Source organism: Branchiostoma belcheri, unplaced genomic scaffold, assembly GCF_001625305.1.
Source record: "Branchiostoma belcheri isolate BF01 breed outbred unplaced genomic scaffold, Haploidv18h27 scaffold3, whole genome shotgun sequence".
Classification (NCBI taxonomy): domain Eukaryota; kingdom Metazoa; phylum Chordata; class Leptocardii; order Amphioxiformes; family Branchiostomatidae; genus Branchiostoma; species Branchiostoma belcheri.
Genome location: NW_017803909.1, coordinates 8172154 through 8190824, shown reverse-complemented (window position 1 = coordinate 8190824; position 18671 = coordinate 8172154). Strand labels below are relative to the sequence as shown.

The 18671-nt window shown below is 39.5% G+C and overlaps 4 protein-coding genes across 7 annotated transcripts in view; 1 reads left to right on the top strand and 3 right to left on the bottom strand.

Moving 5' to 3' along the window:
* Positions 1-175: 175 nt before the first annotated feature.
* LOC109473988 lies at positions 176-7059 on the bottom strand. Of its 3 annotated transcripts, none has more exons than XM_019774182.1 (8): positions 6291-7059; positions 4894-4981; positions 4511-4605; positions 3593-3694; positions 3040-3096; positions 2648-2752; positions 1492-1577; positions 176-537 (listed from the first exon to the last, which is right to left on the bottom strand). In XM_019774182.1, the coding sequence occupies exons 1-7, from the start codon at positions 6372-6374 to the stop codon at positions 1515-1517; spliced, it is 594 nt and encodes a 197-aa protein (XP_019629741.1). In that variant the 5' UTR covers positions 6375-7059; the 3' UTR covers positions 176-537; positions 1492-1514. The 3 variants fall into 3 exon arrangements, with proteins under 3 accessions (XP_019629741.1, XP_019629742.1, XP_019629740.1); XM_019774183.1 differs by having other exon boundaries at positions 1506-1577; XM_019774181.1 differs by lacking the exon at positions 1492-1577 and having other exon boundaries at positions 6291-7057.
* Positions 7060-8954: 1895 nt separating this feature from the next.
* On the bottom strand, positions 8955-12331 carry LOC109473441 (protein FAM192A-like). The gene is made up of 7 exons (XM_019773301.1): positions 12126-12331; positions 11569-11667; positions 11070-11191; positions 10383-10543; positions 9979-10055; positions 9280-9544; positions 8955-9016 (listed from the first exon to the last, which is right to left on the bottom strand). Exons 1-6 carry the CDS (start codon positions 12229-12231, stop codon positions 9288-9290), a joined length of 822 nt encoding a protein of 273 aa, XP_019628860.1. The 5' UTR covers positions 12232-12331; the 3' UTR covers positions 8955-9016; positions 9280-9287.
* A 218-nt stretch (positions 12332-12549) lies between these two features.
* On the top strand, positions 12550-13799 carry LOC109474052 (guanine nucleotide exchange factor MSS4-like). The gene is made up of 2 exons (XM_019774267.1): positions 12550-12772; positions 13452-13799. Exons 1-2 carry the CDS (start codon positions 12665-12667, stop codon positions 13686-13688), a joined length of 345 nt encoding a protein of 114 aa, XP_019629826.1. The 5' UTR covers positions 12550-12664; the 3' UTR covers positions 13689-13799.
* Positions 13800-15050: 1251 nt separating this feature from the next.
* Positions 15051-18671, bottom strand: part of LOC109473852 (protein ABHD4-like) — a 5814-nt gene continuing 2193 nt past the window's right edge. For both annotated transcript variants that reach the window (XM_019773962.1, XM_019773961.1), the window contains exons 5-7: positions 17816-17927; positions 16263-16449; positions 15051-15315 (exon numbers count right to left, since the gene is read on the bottom strand). In XM_019773962.1, coding sequence (XP_019629521.1) covers positions 15178-15315; positions 16263-16449; positions 17816-17927 — 437 coding nt within the window. In that variant the 3' untranslated portion in view covers positions 15051-15177. The remainder of the gene's footprint in view (positions 15316-16262; positions 16450-17815; positions 17928-18671) is intronic.

Genomic DNA, 18671 nt, shown 5'->3' with positions numbered 1-18671 from the left:
TGATAGATGGCAAAACTGTAACAACTAGGAAGAAAAGGACTTTCCTCAACTGTTAGGGGGCAAAACATGAGCATATCCAGTTGATTCAGGACCAAAATCAATTTTTTTTTTTTTGTCAAATCAGAAAAAAACGAAGAGGCGAATCCGAGAACCAACAAATTAAATTGGTGTGGCCTAAGATTCGATTTACGCTGGAAGATTGTTGAGTGATGGTGGTAAGGCTGGCTAAAACCCATGCTGGGATAACTATAATTCATTTCAAACTACCTGCTGGTGTTGGTCATATAGTTATCTTGCCTACTACTATAGTATCCATCTCTATTTCCGTCCACCAATCCAAAAAATAGGTTTGATTTTTTTTTGTCACAATTTGTAAGAGAATGAGTCTGCTACCCCAAGTTTAGACACACAACAGCTAAAAAAACTATAGGTCTGGGAGAAAATTATTCATTTTTACGTTTTACGTTTTTACTCATTTGTAGTTCCAGAGCCTTCCACAAGTGGTTCCCTTGGAGCTTCAGATGGGGTTGTTGCAGTCTGAAATAAAATCGAATACAAAATATAACCCTTAAAATTTGAGTCACTTTGCGTTCTCTAACAAATTCAGATTATTCTGGTTGCTACAGGACAAGCAATCCATTCGATAAGCCATAAGTCTTAAAAAAATTGCCAACATTTTTTACCAGAGTGTACGGTTTGTACTTGTACTGTGCTGGACCAGACTTGCCCACAGAGTTATATATTAAAACTCAATACTGTTAGACAGAGAAATGACACAGTTCAACAGAGGATGATTTCAGAGACAGGACAGCACAAGATGTGCACTTCATCTGTAATCAGAAAAAAAAGGCACAGATATGTAATTTGAAGTTTGATTTCAGCATATACTGCTCTGGATACCATATCTAGCAAGTAATCATAGGCAAAATAGTTGCAAAATTTCACTCTTATTATTGTCTTAGGCCACAGCAAGTAATTTTTATGGATGACATCAGCGCGCGCATTAATTTTTGCGTGATTTGGGGAAAAAACGATAAATTTTGTTTCCCTCTGACAGTGATGTCTGTTCTCACTCTGTTGCCATGTCGGAACGTGGATGGCAGATAACTATGAAAAGAGGAGACAAGAAAAGGCTCTGATTTAATTGTTTTTTTTTACTTTATTATAAATGCAGTGATATGTGCTGGTGGCTTTGTATATGATGTTCCCACTGAATCAAAACCAATTCTACAATAATTGAGTCAAAATTTTAAAATATAGGAACCTTGTTTTTTCGGCCGGCCATGTTTTTTTTAACCCGCTCACATTAGATTTGGAGTCTGTAGAGGATGCCATCCATAAAATTTACTTGCTGTGGCCTTATGACTTGAATGGACAAACCAAAGGGAAGAAGAGATGTAAACATTAGTGTGGATCACAGTGTACTAGTAATTGGGCAGGTAGATTTGGAGAGTCAGGACAGCGAGGCAACACCTGGTGAGTGTAGTGTACCTGTCCGTGCACACCTGTCGGGTTCACATGTTGTCGTACAAGGTGTTATTGAGGACTGCCCGCAGCAGGCTGACACGTGACCCCTCCTTATAAGGAAGTACAACCACCACCTGTCATTGTTAGTTACAACCCTGCTGCACTACGCACCAACGGGATATCGTTACAACAACAGAGAATGCCAACACAGGGGTGCCAGAGCATACAGTGCAATTTTACGGAATCACAGTGCAATTTTACGGAATACAGTGCAATTGTACTAGTAAAATTGCACTGTATACTAATGTGATTGCACTGTATTCCGTAAAATTGCACTCTATTCTAATAAGATTGCACTGTGTTCTGTAAAGTTGCACTGTATACTAGTAAAATTGCACTGTATTCCGGAAAATTTCACTGTATACTCTGGCACCCTTGTGATCTAACCTAGCCTGGGTACAATCCGGATTTTCGCTCCGGAAACAAAAATTTCGAGCGTTGCGGAGCGAAAATCCGAATGGTACCCAGGCTAGATTTAATCTCAAGCAAAGCAGAAATGCCGCCAGACTCACTGAAAACATGATGGAAGAAAGGCGTATTAGACTGACATGTTGATGTTCTGTAAGACAAGTTAGATCAGTAAGATGTATAAATATCTTCCGAAATCTTACGTACTCTGTCGTCTGCTGAAAGAAAGGTTAACTCTTATTATTCATCATTGGACATGTTGGATCTTTCCAGGATTTGTAATTCAATGACATTTGAATACTAGTAGCCATTTCTAACTGAAATCATCACCAAACGTCGGATTTGAGCATTATTGTCCACAAGGAAAATTGTTTTCTATTCATCATTGGATTTTTCGCGATTCGTTATGTAACCATCTCGGACTGAAATCATCCACTGTTAATTCTGTGATCATCAAACACCGGATTTGAGTAGCCTCCTGTGCAGGCCTCCGGGCGGGTGGGGGTTTTGATACTGCGTTTTGTAGAATTTTTAACGCGTTCTTTTGCCGGCCATGGTATACAACCAGCCACCCAGAGAAGGTTTGTACCCGCCAGCAAACATGAAAATTCTACAAAACGCATTATTAAAACTTCAGCCCGAAGGCCTGCACAGCAGGCTAGGATTCGAGCGCTAATCAGATCGAAGAACATAACATTTCTCTCGCACTTACCTGCGGCGCGGACGCACTTCCCGACTCCTCTTCGTCATCAAATTTATGGTAGAGAAATATTTCTAGCGAAGTGGTGTGTGATAGAGCCACAAGAACGCAGTAGATCTGGACAAACATAGTACACAAAACCAAATATATTAATAAAATATACCGGGGTCTCTGTCATTTATTTACTCACCGAGAGTTTCTAGTAGTGACTGTATTGCTGTCATTTTCATGCGTAACACATAGGGCTTCCAAAACTTATGGAAAGATTTTGAACGTGCCTGTAACGTTACATGGTGCTGAAAATACAAAACTAGCATTTTTGCACTGAGTGTACTGTACACGTATTATCCACGAAAAGCAAATGTAGATAAACTTCCTTAGATGATGTTAGGTATGTGACTTACATTTGGGATAATACGGCAGACCATGAATGCTGGAAAGAACGGATGTACGAACAAGCCCTGTAGGGAAAAAATGAAATGTCTTGTCAATCACGGAAAACTGGTGCAGGCTGCAGACTATGCATGATGTACAAAATGACAAGTATCTGTCCAGAAAAGAACAAGAAATAGTCATGCCTTCAAGTACCACATGCAGCTATCTAGGACTGAGGGGTACAAAACTCGTTTTTAATTTTCTAGAACTATTGTAGAGTGGAACTCGATGCACCAAGTACAGTTAGGGTATCTTCACTTCTTTAATCTTTACAATTCTACATGACCCTCCGGATCCCTTATATTTGCAATTAGAATATTGCTTTTTATAGTATATATTACGTTTAATTCGTTTTTGGACCTCCAAAAAAGTTATGGTACGCTCGGATATGGCATCGGCCATTCAACGAAATGACATCGACCGTTTCAAATGACATCGACCGTTTACGAGACGGAAAATTGCTGCGCCTCCCATGGCTGATCATTTCGTTCTGTGATAGAAAGGTTCCTCAGCAGTACTTACCGCTTCCCATAGTACAGCTCGCTGGTACATCTGAACTGCGATCTCTAAACACGTGAAGGTGATGACTGCCGCTGCCCAGGACTTCATCACTACAATTCTGTCCTAAAAATATGTAAAAACAAAGTATAATAGTCTAAATATTGATAAATCATAGTAGGTTCAAGATTCAAGAAGTCTAGCTTTTTTTTCAACTTTCGCAGTGGAAAACTTTCGAAGTCACTGAATTGCAGTCAATTTACAGTTATTCACGCTGAGTGACATATAATGTTGCATATAATTTGGATTCGTTTAGTTGACAAAACTTGAAATACTTACAAAGAAATTTTGTTATAGTACTGTAATTGTCAGTACTATCAAGTTAATTTGGTAACGTTAGATCAATGAGGTTCGGTCATTTTATTAAATTAAAGAGCACTAGCGGCCGAGACTTGAAACCCGAATTCTGACCAAGCAGAAGATTATATAATTCCACTCTACTCTTGAACGGTGAAATCGTGGTAACTTACTTCGTTGCGTTAGCTTTTCCTCACTAGTCCAGGCTATATTTCCTAATCAAGTATTAAATGTGTTACGTATCCTTCTTCCATGTTTTAACACCTTCCTTTTCGTTGCTCGACACACTGCTTCTTTATGTTTACCAAAGGAAAACATGTTGTTTTTGCTCTGTTTCTTCTTTTTCCGTTCCACACACTGACCTGGTCAATGACCTGAACCAGACCGTCTGTCACCATGGTAACTGGTATTGGGTTACATAATGTTGCAATTTCATAGTCGGAAGGATTTAGACTCCTGTCACCATATATGTGAATGTGTTTGAGTGAGAATTAACAGAGCAGACCATGTGCGAAGGTAAATATTATGCATTTGCAAATGTTACCTTTCTAGTCTTATCATAAATTTGTGTCTTATGACATTTACCTTGTTGACTGCGTAGATGAAGCCCACAGACCACAGTAATATGGTGATGTACATGGCAAAGTTAAGGTAGATCAGACCTCTGGCGTACTCCACAGCTGTGACAGTAAATTAAACAACCACAGTGGTTAATGACATTCATTACAAATCTCCATAAAATAAAACAGCTTATGTTCGATGATAAGAAAACAAAACTTAAGCTTGGTTATATTGTGATATTCACTGACAGCAAAGACAACAATCACAGTGTTTATGTCTTTATTTATTTATTTAACCAGAGAACATATCGCCCTGAAGGGTGGATAACATTCATACGAATTAAGTGCAATGAAATAAATGATTACTTCATGTTTGATGATAATTTTTAAAGAATTGTTTAAAGGCACCTTTTTCGCGTCTTGGATCGGATTTGTGGTCCCCCTTCTTCATTTCCAGGTCCCAGACCTCCGCGCCGATACAACAAGCACTGATTATCTGAAACCGAACCATGCGTCACGGGTTAGCTCTGCTTTACGAAAGACCACAGGAACAATTTAACAAGGCTTCATCGGGTCAGTTCTCATCGTTCAAAACTTATTTCTCATCGTTCAAAACTTATTTCTCATCGTTCAAAACATATTTCTCATCGTTCAAAACATATTTCTCATCGTTCAAAACCCATTTCTCATCGTTCAAAACAGATTTCTCACCGTTCAAAACCCATTTCTCATCGTTCAAAACCCATTAATATTTCTCAACGTTCAAAAGGTTTTGAACGATCGAAGAGAAATGGGTTTTGATCGGTGAGAAATGGGTTTTGAACGGTGAGAAATCTGTGTTGAACGATGAGAAATGGGTTTTGAACGGTGAGAAATATGATAACAAGATAGCCCTTTGTATTCATTCGCATCTCCACCTGCGCGTATCTTGGCATGTCTGTTCTATGATTGGAAAATGACCTCATTAGTGAAAGTGTCTCGTGTAGAACGAAGTGATCAGTGTCTTGCGTACCGACAACATTTGTCAGCATACTTGTAACCTACATGTTCCACAACTTTTATTAAGTATCGGACGTTTCTATTTGTGTTGTCATACATACCCTGCAGGCATGGGGCACCTCAACAACTTGCCAACTGGCTCCCAACACAACCAACTGTTGTCCAAACAGTTATTCTATCCACTTTTATGTACTAAAATAAAGTCTAGTTAAACATTAACCAGGGGTTCCAGAGTATACAGTGCAAGTTTACGGAATACAGTGCAATTTTACTGGTATACAGTGCAATTTTACGGAACTTCGTACAGTGCAATCGTATTAGTATACAGTGCAATTTTACTAGTGACGGTTTAACTCTATTAAAATTGCACTGTATTCCGTAAAATTGCACTGTATACTAATATGATAGCACCGTATTCCGTAAAATTACACTGAATACTCTGGCACCCCTGTTAACTGTCTTACTTCAAGCCTTTGCCACTTAATGACTTGCACGAGATTGGACACAGTTCAACGCTGCCAGACTCCATGACCTTTTAAAGTATTTGTGTGACATTTGGCCGAGGTGCAGTCACCATGAAGAAATAATACTAGTACCTACGCATCTTGGGTACTAATGACACTTGTTTGAACAGGAGGATTGCCGTTTGCCTGTCTCTGTTATGTCTGAAGCCTGGCTGTTCGTTCGTCTGCTAAAACAAACTGCATTGAGCACACAAGCCAGTCTTAACTTAAGACTATGCACGAGTGGCCTGGGGCAAAATTCACCACGCATTTTCGAAAAACAAATATGTACATACTACTTACCACCATATAAGCACCACAGATATAGCAGCCCCTCTTCAGCGTTGTGAAGCAGGCTGTCCGAAACGGCAGACACAATTCAAACATTTTAGCTGGAGGTGTATAACCAACCGCAGAGTCCGGAGAAAAAGTGTAGACTGGAATGAAAACACCCAGTAGGGCCCTCTCTGAGTCTGCTACCGTAGACTGATTTTAGCTGCCTCGCAGTTGTTGTGTTGTTGCACCAGCTGGTAGGCAAACCGAGTTCTTGGCGAGGAAACAGTTCCAACAGTCTCTCCTCCTTGTGTAACACGGCGGTAGAATGCAGACAAGCAGGGCAGCTCACCTATATTTTAGGCCAGGTGTTCTGATCGTCCGCTGCTACATACGGCCCACCGACCTGCTCAAAACTTGTCCTGCAGGATACTATTAGCACTCCGGGTTGAGTGAACTTACGCCCCGTCTGACTGTTAGACAACTTAAATTGTCTGCCAAGACGAGTCTTGCTGCAGTACTATGGCTGTCTGATGTATTTTGGCTTGTCAGTCAATCCAAGACAACCCACCGGAGTACTCGTAGTTGAATCACTGGGTATTACATGGCAAAGTTACCGGAAACACTGCAACAAAGCTATGAATGTACCAGAACTGGTCATGTGAACGTGTATAAGTGAGGGCAACATCCGCAGGCGACCCTTACGTCATTCTGCCACTCGTGTTTGAATTGCTCATGCCAAGAATGACTCGTGGGGGCGTGAAGACTCGTGTTTACCGAGCGTGCTAGTTTTAGAACGAGTTGTCGTGCCAGGGGCAAATATCACTTTTAAGGAAGAAGGCAATGCCACAGCATAAGTTTTAACGAGCACTGTTTTCCCCAATGGTGAAATAAATGATTGATTGAAAATCTAGATCTTTAACTTCCTTAGTTAAATCAAGGGAGTTAAAAACAAGAACACCCGGGTTGGTCTGATTTTTAAAACTGCTAAAACAGTTAAAACTGCTGCCCCAAGCGACTTTCTTTGGTACTGTAGATAAACTTTTCATCTTTTAACTTCCTTGGTTAAATCGAGGGAGCTAAAAACAAGAACACCCGGGTTTGGTCTGGTTTTAACTGCTGCCCAAAGCGAGTTTCTTTTGTACTGTAGATTAACTTTCATCTTTTTTGCTGCTTTTAATCAGAACAAGCCACGGTTATGATGTTTGAGTGATACAAAACTACATTGTATATACTGGGGTCATGATGAAAAGTTAGAAGTTTGTGTCGCTTTGTAGATTTTTGTTTGGTAACTACTGATGTGCAAGGTAAGAAAACAGATGTAAGTATCAGAGTAGCTTCATAAAGTTGTGCTTATGTATTCATAAAGATTTAGACAAAAACTACATCATATAAGTAGAATTTTGTCATGTTTATTCGGTAGTGGTGACTTCCATTCCACAGCATTTTCAGATAGGTCATCATAATAAGATTATCAAAATCACACAACATTCTGGTTCACACATCTTATAGCATAGACTCCTCAGTACCTCAACATTTCAATGCAAAAAGAACTGAAGGAACTTGTTTAGAGCTCCTTACTACAGCATACGTCTCTTTCCTTAAGTTCATATCATTACACTCATTTGAAAACATGTAGATGAATGTAAGTGAATAAGTTAGCCAATCGTTCTGCTGGATATTAGTAGACACCTGATCACAATTTTCAAAGGGAAAATGTAGGAAACTTTTAAAATATATTGGAGGGCCTTGTAATATCATCTCTAGAGTCTACAATATAGGATCAATGTATAGCAGATCTTCTTATAAACTTAGAGACAGACTGGAAAGTTTCAAAAATTGCAGTTAAAATTTGTTGCAGACTTACTACTTTCAGATAAATAATTCCCCAACATTTTCCTTAAGCTTCTTTTTGAGAAAAACTGTGTCTTACACTAGCTGAAAGATACAGTCACATCCAGAAGGTATCAATACACATTACAGACGTTCAGTCATATCGTAATAGGCTCCAAATTAGTCATATTTTCATAGGAGGCTTGCAAAGAAATTTGTACCTGAAGAAGGAAAAGAGAACATACGTGTATCACTCCCAAACGTTGCTCAAACAATGGCACTCCTTTTGTTATGGAGAACTATTCTACATTTTGCACCAATCTGTGTTTGTAATACTTGTACATATTTTCTTCAGTGTTCACCATCACACTTTACCAGTATCATATGTACACTGTAGTAGTATTACATTAGGCCACACCAATTTGATTTGTTGGTTCTCAGATTTTTTCAGAAAAAATATGAATCGACAGGGCGAAAAAAAACTGAAAATAAAAACAGACCAAGGCATCCTATGATAGCCCCAAATGGCATGATAGGAGCCATGAAGTCAACATATCAGGCTAGTTTGTAATTCAAACATTAAATTTCAAACCTTTAGTCAAACCACTGCATTGATAGATTGTAAAAAATTGTAAGAACTCTGAAGAGAAGGGACCTCCTTTAACTGTTGGGAATAAAATATGAGCTTTTTGGATTTGATTCAGAGGCTCAAATGTTTTTTTCTTTTTTTTTGCAAATCAGAAAGAAATGAAGCGGGCGAATTCATGAACCAACAAATTAAATTGGTGTGGCCTTAGCAATGGAAGAACGGTTTCAGGGGGTGAATACAGTCAAATTCATGTTTTCCACCCAGTCCTTTCTTTTTATTGTGTCCTCTTGCTTCATGTTTACTTAACAATGTCCAAGAACCAGTTATCTACAGTCAGCACGTTGGCAGAACGTATTGAGCCTGCGCAAAACCCTGATTTTTTTTCAGTTTTTGTTGGATGTTTGGTCAACATTCCATCAGAATTTTGCCTGTTGCAGAGTATATCTTTTCCAACACAACATCTGGAAACTACAGACGGAGTGATAACTTTATATGCGTGAATACGACCTTATATGAGACATTCTGCTGAAATGCTATGTACAATACATTATGGGTTTCGCGCAGGTGCAGTACGTTCTGCCAAAGTGCTTCTACAGTGGCAGTTGTCAGTGTCTGTGATGTTGATGTTTCCCTCCTGCCGCGAGTTTACTGGCCGCCGTGCCAGCGCAACCTTTCATAAGGATGGGGACGACCTCGATAACGTCCGACTCGTCGCTGGACGCCTCGCTGGAGTCGCTGCTGTAGTTGTACGCGCCCAGCCCGGGAAGCACCGCCACCACCTGCGCTGTCTGTAACTCCAACGGAGGGGCGTCGTCTGTTGGTGTTCTACTGTCGTCTGGTGATGTCTGCTCTGTTTTTGTATCTGTGTGGACAGTTAGATGTAGCCTGGTTACCAAACCTATTATAGCTTCCGAGTCCTACAGCCTCTCTGCAAATCGCAAATTCGTTATGAATAAAGCAGGTCCAGACCTATTTGCAGAGGGGCTGTAGGACTCGGGAGCTATAATAGGTTTGGTAACCAGGCTAAGTTAGATGCACATACACTGACAGATTGGAAGATACAAAGGGCTGCCAAAATGGACAGGATGGTTGAACTAGTGTTAGAAAGAAGGATTCAATCTGCTGTTTGTAATTCCACAGCAAGACTGTCATCTGTTGTTGTTTTACTGTCGTCTGGTGGTGTCTGGTCTGTTGTTGCATCTGTGTGGACATTTAGATGCACATACACTGACAGATTAGAAGATACAAAGGGCTGCCAAAAATGGATAGAATGGCTGTATTAAAAGGAAGACTCACCATGTGAAGAACTGTCTTCAGACTGTCTGGTTACTTTTGGAAGACTGCTGGTATCTTTGACATCATCACTGCTGCTTCTGGAAAGTACAAGTAACAAAATGTGTCTCAAAAGCTTCTATAACTTATGATAAAATAATGTTTCCCTTCGCATATGGTATGCTCTGTTAAGTCTTACTTAAACACATTCACATATATGGTGCCAGGAGTCTAAATCCCTCCTACTATAAAATTGCAACATGATGTAACGCAACACTAGTTACCATGGTGAGAGACTGTCTGGTCATTGACCAGGTCAAAAGTCAGTGTTTGGAACAGAAGAAGAAACTGAGCAAAAACAATATGTTTTCCTTCAGTAAACATAAAAAAGATTATCTGTCATGCCCAAAATAAGTTATCTCTCCAACCTCTTTCTCTTGACAGCCCCAGCCAGTAGTGCCTGTTGGGACTTCCTGGGTTGGTTTGCTGCTGGTTTGTTGGCGGGTCTCTTGGCACTTTGCTCCTGGTGCGGCTGTGAGGCACTGCTAGTTGCTGCACCCTCAGCTTCATTGACGAGTTCTAGAGCTTTGTGTGAAGTGTTAAGGGAACAGCACAACTAAGATGATCAAACCATCATGAAAGTTCATCTGTGTTGGTAGTTACATGTTTAAAGTTAAAACTTTTGGTCCAACACAAAAATTCTCTCACCTAGAGCTTTCGACCAGTCACTCTGGTCTTCCTCAGTAGACTGACCCAGTGAGGCTTGTCACATGGCTTCTTTGAAGTGTGACGTCAACACTGGGTCAAAGGTATCTGGTAGACAATGTCGGCCCCCATCGTGGTTCAGTGAAGGGTGATGGGCCCTGATGTATATATGGCTTCCTTCACCCCTCTCAAGAAATAGTCTACCAGATGACCCAGTGAATTTAGCTTCTCCTCCCTTCTTTATGGGGGTGAAAATGTAAGAACAGATACGTTTTATGATAAAGATTAAACAAAATACTTTGGGACATTTTATTTTTCCTTCCCACAAAAATCTGTTGTCCCCACTGAGTGACACCCATCCCATTCTATGTAACTTTTAAAATGGACCATTCCTATGAGTATAAGGATATTCTTTGCTCCCTGATGACCTCCCACTCCTCTTGTCTCTTCTGTCTCTCTATCTTGGCTCGGATGTTGTCCACCTCCCCGAGGAAGTTTGTCTCCTCCTCTTCCAGCCCTCGAAACTGGTTCTCTGAAAAGGGGTTGGATACTAGTATGTAAGCCAGGCAGCAGCATCAGGCTAAAATGTTGTGTTTCCTGTTTCCCAACCGACCCTAGAAAAACTTGCCGACCCTAGACTTTTTTTGGTGGTGGACCCCTGCAAGGGACATCATTTTTTGAGCTGATCAACCTTTTCTAGCTCCATGATCTGACACGGTGACACCTGAGTGATAAAACATTGTACAATTGGTTTTCTAACATTGACATTGAAAACAAAAGTGTCCTCATGCAAATTTTTCTTTACTGCAAAGGAAGAAATGATTCATATTGATGGATACTTATGTCAACACTAAGGTGTTCTTGGTTAAGGAGTAAGAAAAGAATTCCTGGAAAGGCTGGAATACTTACTGAACTTGAACTGTTCTTCAAACTCTGCCTGTTTCTTCTCCTTCTGTTCCTCCAGCCTCTCAAACAGTGAGCGGGGGTCGTACTCCTCCTCTGGGCATTCTGGATGGTGGGAGTGAAGGTTTAAGTAATAACAAGTTCTACTCATTCCTATCCATGTACTAACATGTATTTCACTTTCCCATCAATAACATGATATTGTTGTCATTGTTTAGTTTAGTGTCTATTTTTCCACTAGACGTGGTGTCCTCACGTTGTTCATCTCTTTATATAATCACAGAATTATATATATCTGCGACATGCCTTCGTGTACACAAAATGATTTTTAATTTAGGAAAACAACGATATGCGTACTACTACATGTAGTATGCCATATGGGTAAACAAAGTTGACGTTTAACACCTAGAAACATGATCCTCCGAAAATTGTAACTTACTGGAACTAACAATCTGACAGATGTTTATGTTGTTAAATCAAGTTTAAACCTTCTTGATTAAATCATACATAATTTTAAGTTGACACAAATTTTGGACCGTTTCGCATGTGCCTGGTTTACAAACCTTCGGGTTGGTCGTCTGTTCTCACTTTCTCCCATTCTTCCTGACGTTTCTTCTTCCTCTCTTCTATCTGTGCTTCAGTCACAAACGATATGCCACTGCCTGACATGCTGGGGTCACGTATACGACTACTTTTCGTTCACAAAGTTCCAAAAAACTTCGCCGCCCTCCCTCTTTCTTACATTTGGCTGTAAGGACCCCTTTCCCACAATTCCTCAGATTTCGGCTGTCTTTTATAATCGAAATACTGCCTACAAAAGTGCACCCCAGAATATGTCTTTAACTTAAAAATATTGGGAAAATTTTACAGATACTACAAGAATAAACTATTCTTATGTAAAAAACTGTAATTTTTTCCATGGATAAGGCTATTTTTAATGATTGTTTGAAAGATGATGGTCATCAGTTTTTACAGGCATAACAAAAACACAACGCTAGCCGCATATTCCGTAGGTGAGCAAGTAGTTTCGACGGTCGAGCAAGAGAATGATTTTGCAGTATTGAGACTAAATCGAAGAAATCGTCTTGAGGGAAAACACAGGATGGATGAGCTGCTGTCAGACGGAGAGAAGAACGCCAAGACGGTGACGTGCCAGCGCTGCGGCAGTGTAGTACTGAAACCCAACAACGCCACGCTGGTCAAGAAAGAGGTGAGACCGCCCCCCTCCCCAACATTTTCGTTTTTGAAAAGCATGTTCAGTTTGATCAAGGAGCTTTAATTTTGGTTTGATGCTTTACGTACCTCTCTACCCCTCCCTAAACTCACCTCCCCCACCGCTCTTTCCCCTCCCAAAACCATTTATTTCTTTGGGGAATTTCTTTACAGTAGTATATAGTACCATGGAGTTAGAACTAAGGCACCATTTTGATTTGATTATATGGATGACGTCCTGGAACCGCAAAACTGATGCGAGCGTGCGAATTTAAAAAATAGTTTAGGAAAAAAAGAGTTGCTTTCATTATGAAATCTATGTGGTCATGAAGGTTGGACAAGTGACACAGAGTATCGTATCACTATGGCGAATAATCTACTCTTCAAATTAATTTCTTTATATCTTTTTTGCTTGATTTTGGCATTCTATGACATTGGTATCATTTTCCAATCTTTTTTTTTGCAAGTTAGGGTGTATATTTGCTCATTTTGCAACTGTTTTGTACGATTTACAATATGGTTGAAATTTTTTTTTTATTTGGAAACGGCCGAAAATTAATGCAAGCGCGGATGTTATCCATATAATCAAATCAACATGGCCTAATACATTGGAAATGATATTTTGCAGTGGAGAGCTTATCCAACCAATAATGCCTTTTGGGTTCTCTGTTTTGCAGAAGTTTCTCCCCAGTATGAGAAAGAAGTCGGAAGGAACAGACCAGGCCGGAGACACCCTTCAGGAGTTCTGGCTGGTGACGGACATGTACACGTTCGAGAACGTCGGTTTCACCAACACGGTAGAAAACATCAAGTTCCTCATCTGTGCGGACTGCGAAATTGGACCAATCGGGTGGCACGATCTCAGTGACAAGCAGGCCTTCTACGTGGCGCTAGAGAGGGTGGAACATAAATAGTGAAGCTGTGATAGGGGTTTCCAGTATTCTTTACACCACTTGGCACGGAGGGGTTGCAAGTATTCCTTTCTTTCCAAATGGAATATTTGGGAATTTTAGGATAAAAAAGATCATCAAGTGTGTGGTCAAATTAAGAAGTGACGTTAAACCATGAAACTGTGATAAAAATTTGACAACTTATGAGTGAAGCTCAGAGTCCCCCTCTTTGAGTTTGTTTTTACCTATTTACTGACAACAAAAGTGGCACTAAATATATATGTTGGGGGTCAACAAACATGTAAGGCAACAAAGTTGTGGTGATGGATATGAAGGGCGCTATGAAAATAATGCCCATCTTTCCCAAAATGCAATAAATGGAACATCCCTTACCACGTTGCATACCTTTGCACCATGTGCACTATTCCATTTTAACTGAGATGCACTTAAGTGTCCACAATCATCAATTTTTCTAGAGATAGCAGTTATATAGATTGACATGTTAATGCTGCATTGAATCAATGTCCTCGTTTATTCAGCATCATAATAGAAAAGACATAACTGGGATAGAAAAAACATGAGTCTTTCAGTGTCATGAAAATTCATCTGTGTTGGTAGTTACATGTTTAGAGTTAAAACTTTAGATCCAACACAAAAAATTCTCTCACCTCAAGCTTTCAACCAGTCACCGGGGGCCACTATACCTTTGACCCAGTGTTGACGTCACACTTCAAAGAAGCCACCTGACAAGCCTCACTGGGTCAGTCTACTGAGAAAGACCAGAATGACTGGTCGAAAGCTCTAGCCTAAGTCTAGGTGAGAGAACTTTTTGTGTTAGATCTAAAGTTTTAACTCTAAACATAAGTCTTTCAATACTTTCAGGCATAGACAGGCCAGAGGTTCAGAATGTGTTATGAACTTGTGTACTACTACTAGTTAGTCACCAGCTATAGCAATCATACTGTTCATGGGCTGATCATGATTTATCTCTTTATGTTATAATTAGATGTGACAAAGTTTTAATAATTACTAAATATGAGTTTAATCATTTATATTCCAATAAAAACAACATAATGAATTGAAAACACATGTTACATACACTTCACACTTATTTTCTTTTATTTGTCTTCTACTAATATAATGTATCAAAAGAAGCAGTAAACTTTGCTGTAAGCCTTTGATCGCATTAATTTAAGTCACCCAACCTACAAAAATTGGATGAACAAAATTTTTTTTTGGGTGCACCATATAAGATAAAATAAGTTGAATATCAACAAAAACTTATTATATTTCAATTCTAAAGAAAAGTACTATAACAAAGATTTTTTTGACATTGATATTAAGAATATGCTGTATACTACTATACATTGAACATACCTAAACCTACGAAAATACTTGCGTGCACTGGTGCACCCACAGAAAAAATTGGGTGCACAGCTCCAAATTTGGCACCCAGTATTTCGAGCCCTGTGTTGAGTTTGACACTAGCTGGGCACTGACAGTCTGGAAAATATCACATGCTTGTTTCCATGATGGTTTCTCTGGTCTCTGCCTGGTGAAGCCTGTCTGCATGGTTACAAACCCACACCACCTTCCCGTTGAACCTGTCTGGTCTGTCAGCATACACGTGGTGTCCGGCATCCCGAATGTACTGTACATGAAAGTTAGAAATCAAAGTTGTGAATTGTATTGTTTAAAGGGTATAAATCAATAAATTTAAATTTGAATTTTTATTCAGTAAGGCACTCGCGAGCAGACACCCGAATTTCCTCCTAATTACATAGGTACATAACACATTAAAACAATGATTTGTTATACTCCCGAAACACGACAAACACACTATAAAAACATTTAAAAAACGATTTTACAAATTGTTACCTTTCTTGATACTAGTATGCAGACATATAAAAGTTCCTGTATTCCTTAGAAATGCATTTGTCCTTGCCACTACTGCTATTTCATGCATCTTGTTTTATAACCAAGGAGGTTTCACCACCATAACCTTGTACAAGCTGAACTCAGTGTTAAGATGTGTACTTTTTAGACGAAAACAAATTTTACTCTAATTTTGAGTCTAAAATTGTACATCTGACATTTAGCAACTCTCTTCATACCAGGGAAATCTAGCAGAAGTTTCTAGCAGGGTAAATATCTTTTAATGCCACAGAAGAGTCACCATAAGGATTACTAGTTGTGCTGTGTACCTAAACCCACATTTAGGTCCAGGTCTGGATTCAAGTCCAGAGGTTTAGGTTCAGTTTCAGACTCGTAAGTCCGAACCTAAACCCATGGTATATACAAAATTGCATGTTGGCAACCTTGCAATGTTGTCTGGGTGAAACTTTGGCCACATAACATGGAGGCCGGTACTTGACAATGCCCGATGGCAATGTTTTCTTCATTTTGCAGCACAGATCTTGCAATCTATGGAAGGTTTTGGTGGCTTGGAAAGGAAGGGGGTATGTGACATGTTTTTTTGTTTTTGTAATAAGTCCAGAATCGGTTCTTGACTTCTAGGTTTTTTGGATTTGAACCTAAACATGTGAACTAGTACACAGAACTAATTACCAGTTCATACACTACAATACAAATTCTCACCATTACGTCTACGTAAGAATCCTTCCTGAGAATCTCGGTCTGTTTCCCCGGCCTGCTGTCCATCCACGACTCGCCGCCAAAGATGAAGGTGATGGGCACGTCCTCCCTGAGCTGGGACATGCGGGGAAGCATGGCGTTCCTGGCAAACCCGTACGGGACTTGCAAGTGACCGAAGGCCGTCTCTGCACTGAAATATACAACAGGAATACAGGTACAAAACTTGGATAAACAAGAACTGCATCAATGTTACTGCTCTGTTTACTGCTGTACATAATACATGTACCTTAGGCCACACCAATTTAATTTGTTGGTTTGCGGATGCCCCTCTTAATTTTTTTCTGATTTGCAAAAAAAAAAAAGATTCTGGTTCTGAATGAACTCAAAAATGCTCATATTTTGCCAACAGTTGAGGAAAGTCCTTTTCCTTATCACAGCCTTTTGTGTTGACTTCATGGCACCTATCATAGCATTTGTGGCTATAATAGGATGCATTAAATAGGAAGCATTAAATCCAAGAACCAACAAATTGAATTGGTGTGCCCTTATGTAGTTGTTAATAAAATTGAGTGTATACTACACTGTATATGTACCAATTTTGATATGTGTGTGTGGTTTTAAAACTTGTGTCATGTGCCTCACCCCCACCATGTTGACTCTCCAAGGGTTATTGGACTAGCCCTGTTATAGGGTTAAAATTCACTGACAAATCGTTCATGCAAAAATCAGGTATCTACTGTAAAAAGGAAAACAAGACTTTTGATCCAACATACAGGGTAAAAAATCGTAAAGCAGCCAACCCCAACTGAGGATGACACTATTTTATATAGCAACCACTGCAATCATCTTTGTTAAGATGATTGCAATCCCAGCTACGACTGCGGAATGCCCACCACCTGCACATCCCCCGGGGTAGAACAAACACCTACAAAAACAGTTTCTTCCTGTACACTGCACGCCTGTGGAACCATCTACCCAGTGAAGTCACAGGGTCCGCCACAGTTAGAATTTTCAAGGCCAAATGCAGGAACCACCTCTCATCAGATTACTAACTTTTGAACAACTTTTTAACTTTTCTGACTTTCCAACCGTTCCATCTTCCCCTTCCACTTTTGACTATAGATATTATTATGATTACTATATTAATTTGATGATGTGACTTCGATATTGTATAATGTATTGTTTTGTTTTGCTATTTTGATATTCGTAACTTGTTGTTATGTCCAGTATATTGTATTGACTTGTCCTGTGTTGTGTTGTATGTACCAGTGGCAGCCGCCACCAGCCTTTGCCTTGGCTGCCTGGCTCCCACTTGTAATGCGTTGTTTGGCATCACCAATAAATGAAATGAAATGAAATGAGATGAGTGACCTATTATATAAAAACAATGATGACTTTGCTACAGCAGAGCTGCATAAATGGTTCATACTATCCTGTTCACTTAAGTGAATGTGACATTGTGAATCACACTATCCCTATAACTTGTCATTTTGATTTTCATGAATGCCCTTTCTCAACAGTTTAGAATGGAAGGAAACCTCTCTAGCTATAAGTACCTTGGGGGCTGTGCATTGCAGTGGTATAGGTAGTCAATGATTGTGAAGTCCTCAAAGGCATCAGTAAACTTGGCTTGAAGATCTGGACGTGCCTTCCGTATTAGCCTGGGTCCTATAGAAAACATGATAGGGAGAATGTAAAACAAACCAATGTATTTTTGTTCTATGATGTGTACTCCATACATTTGGGAATCATTTGGACAAAACTGATTTTCTTTCAGAGAATTCGTTGCTCAGGACACATTGACTTTCAGAAAGTACATGTATGATGCGAGCCTCAGGTCAAAGATATTTTAATATTTAAAAATATAAGGCCACACCAATTTAATTTGTTGGTTCTCGGATTTGTTCAGAAAAAAATATGAAGCGACAGGGCGAAAAAAAATAAAAATAAAAACAGGTCTAGGCATCCTATTATAGCCCCAAATGCTGCAATATGAGCCATGAAGTCAACAAAAAAGGCTGGGGTAAAATTTAAAGTATAAATTTTGAACTTTTAATCAAACCACTGCATTGATAGATGGAAAAAACTGTAACAATAGGAAGAAAAGGAATTTCCTCAACTGTTGGGGGCAAAATATGAGCATTTTTTAGTTGTTTCAGAACCAGAATCTTTTTTTTTTTGCAAATCAGAAAAAAATGAGGCGAATCCGAGAACCAACAAATTAAATTGGTGTGGCCTAAACGACTAATAATTTTATATGATGAAAGTATGAAATGATGACGAAAATATGATAAGAAATGGCAGTAAATGTCAATATCAGATATCCTTATCCAGAATATTTTTTTGTTTTTGTTTTGCTGCCCTGAAATAGCATGGGTATCGCTTTTATTTTGTGTATGCTGTGCGCCTATA

What these genes read in the sequence shown, in the direction of transcription:
- LOC109473988 (XM_019774181.1), bottom strand. Translation starts at nt 6,374, where the DNA reads ATGTTTGAATTGTGTCTGCCGTTTCGGACAGCCTGCTTCACAACGCTG. An exon ending in TCATCTACGCAGTCAACAAG is followed by an intron (nt 3,695 to 4,510) that starts GTAAATGTCATA and finishes ACATATTTTTAG; the next exon opens with GACAGAATTGTAGTGATGAA. An exon ending in GAGCTGTACTATGGGAAGCG is followed by an intron (nt 3,097 to 3,592) that starts GTAAGTACTGCT and finishes TTTTCCCTACAG; the next exon opens with GGCTTGTTCGTACATCCGTT.
- LOC109473441 (XM_019773301.1), bottom strand. Translation starts at nt 12,231, where the DNA reads ATGTCAGGCAGTGGCATATCGTTTGTGACTGAAGCACAGATAGAAGAG. An exon ending in AACAGACGACCAACCCGAAG is followed by an intron (nt 11,668 to 12,125) that starts GTTTGTAAACCA and finishes CCCACCATCCAG; the next exon opens with AATGCCCAGAGGAGGAGTAC. An exon ending in TGAAGAACAGTTCAAGTTCA is followed by an intron (nt 11,192 to 11,568) that starts GTAAGTATTCCA and finishes ACCCCTTTTCAG; the next exon opens with AGAACCAGTTTCGAGGGCTG.
- LOC109474052 (XM_019774267.1), top strand. Translation starts at nt 12,665, where the DNA reads ATGGATGAGCTGCTGTCAGACGGAGAGAAGAACGCCAAGACGGTGACG. An exon ending in CCACGCTGGTCAAGAAAGAG is followed by an intron (nt 12,773 to 13,451) that starts GTGAGACCGCCC and finishes TCTGTTTTGCAG; the next exon opens with AAGTTTCTCCCCAGTATGAG.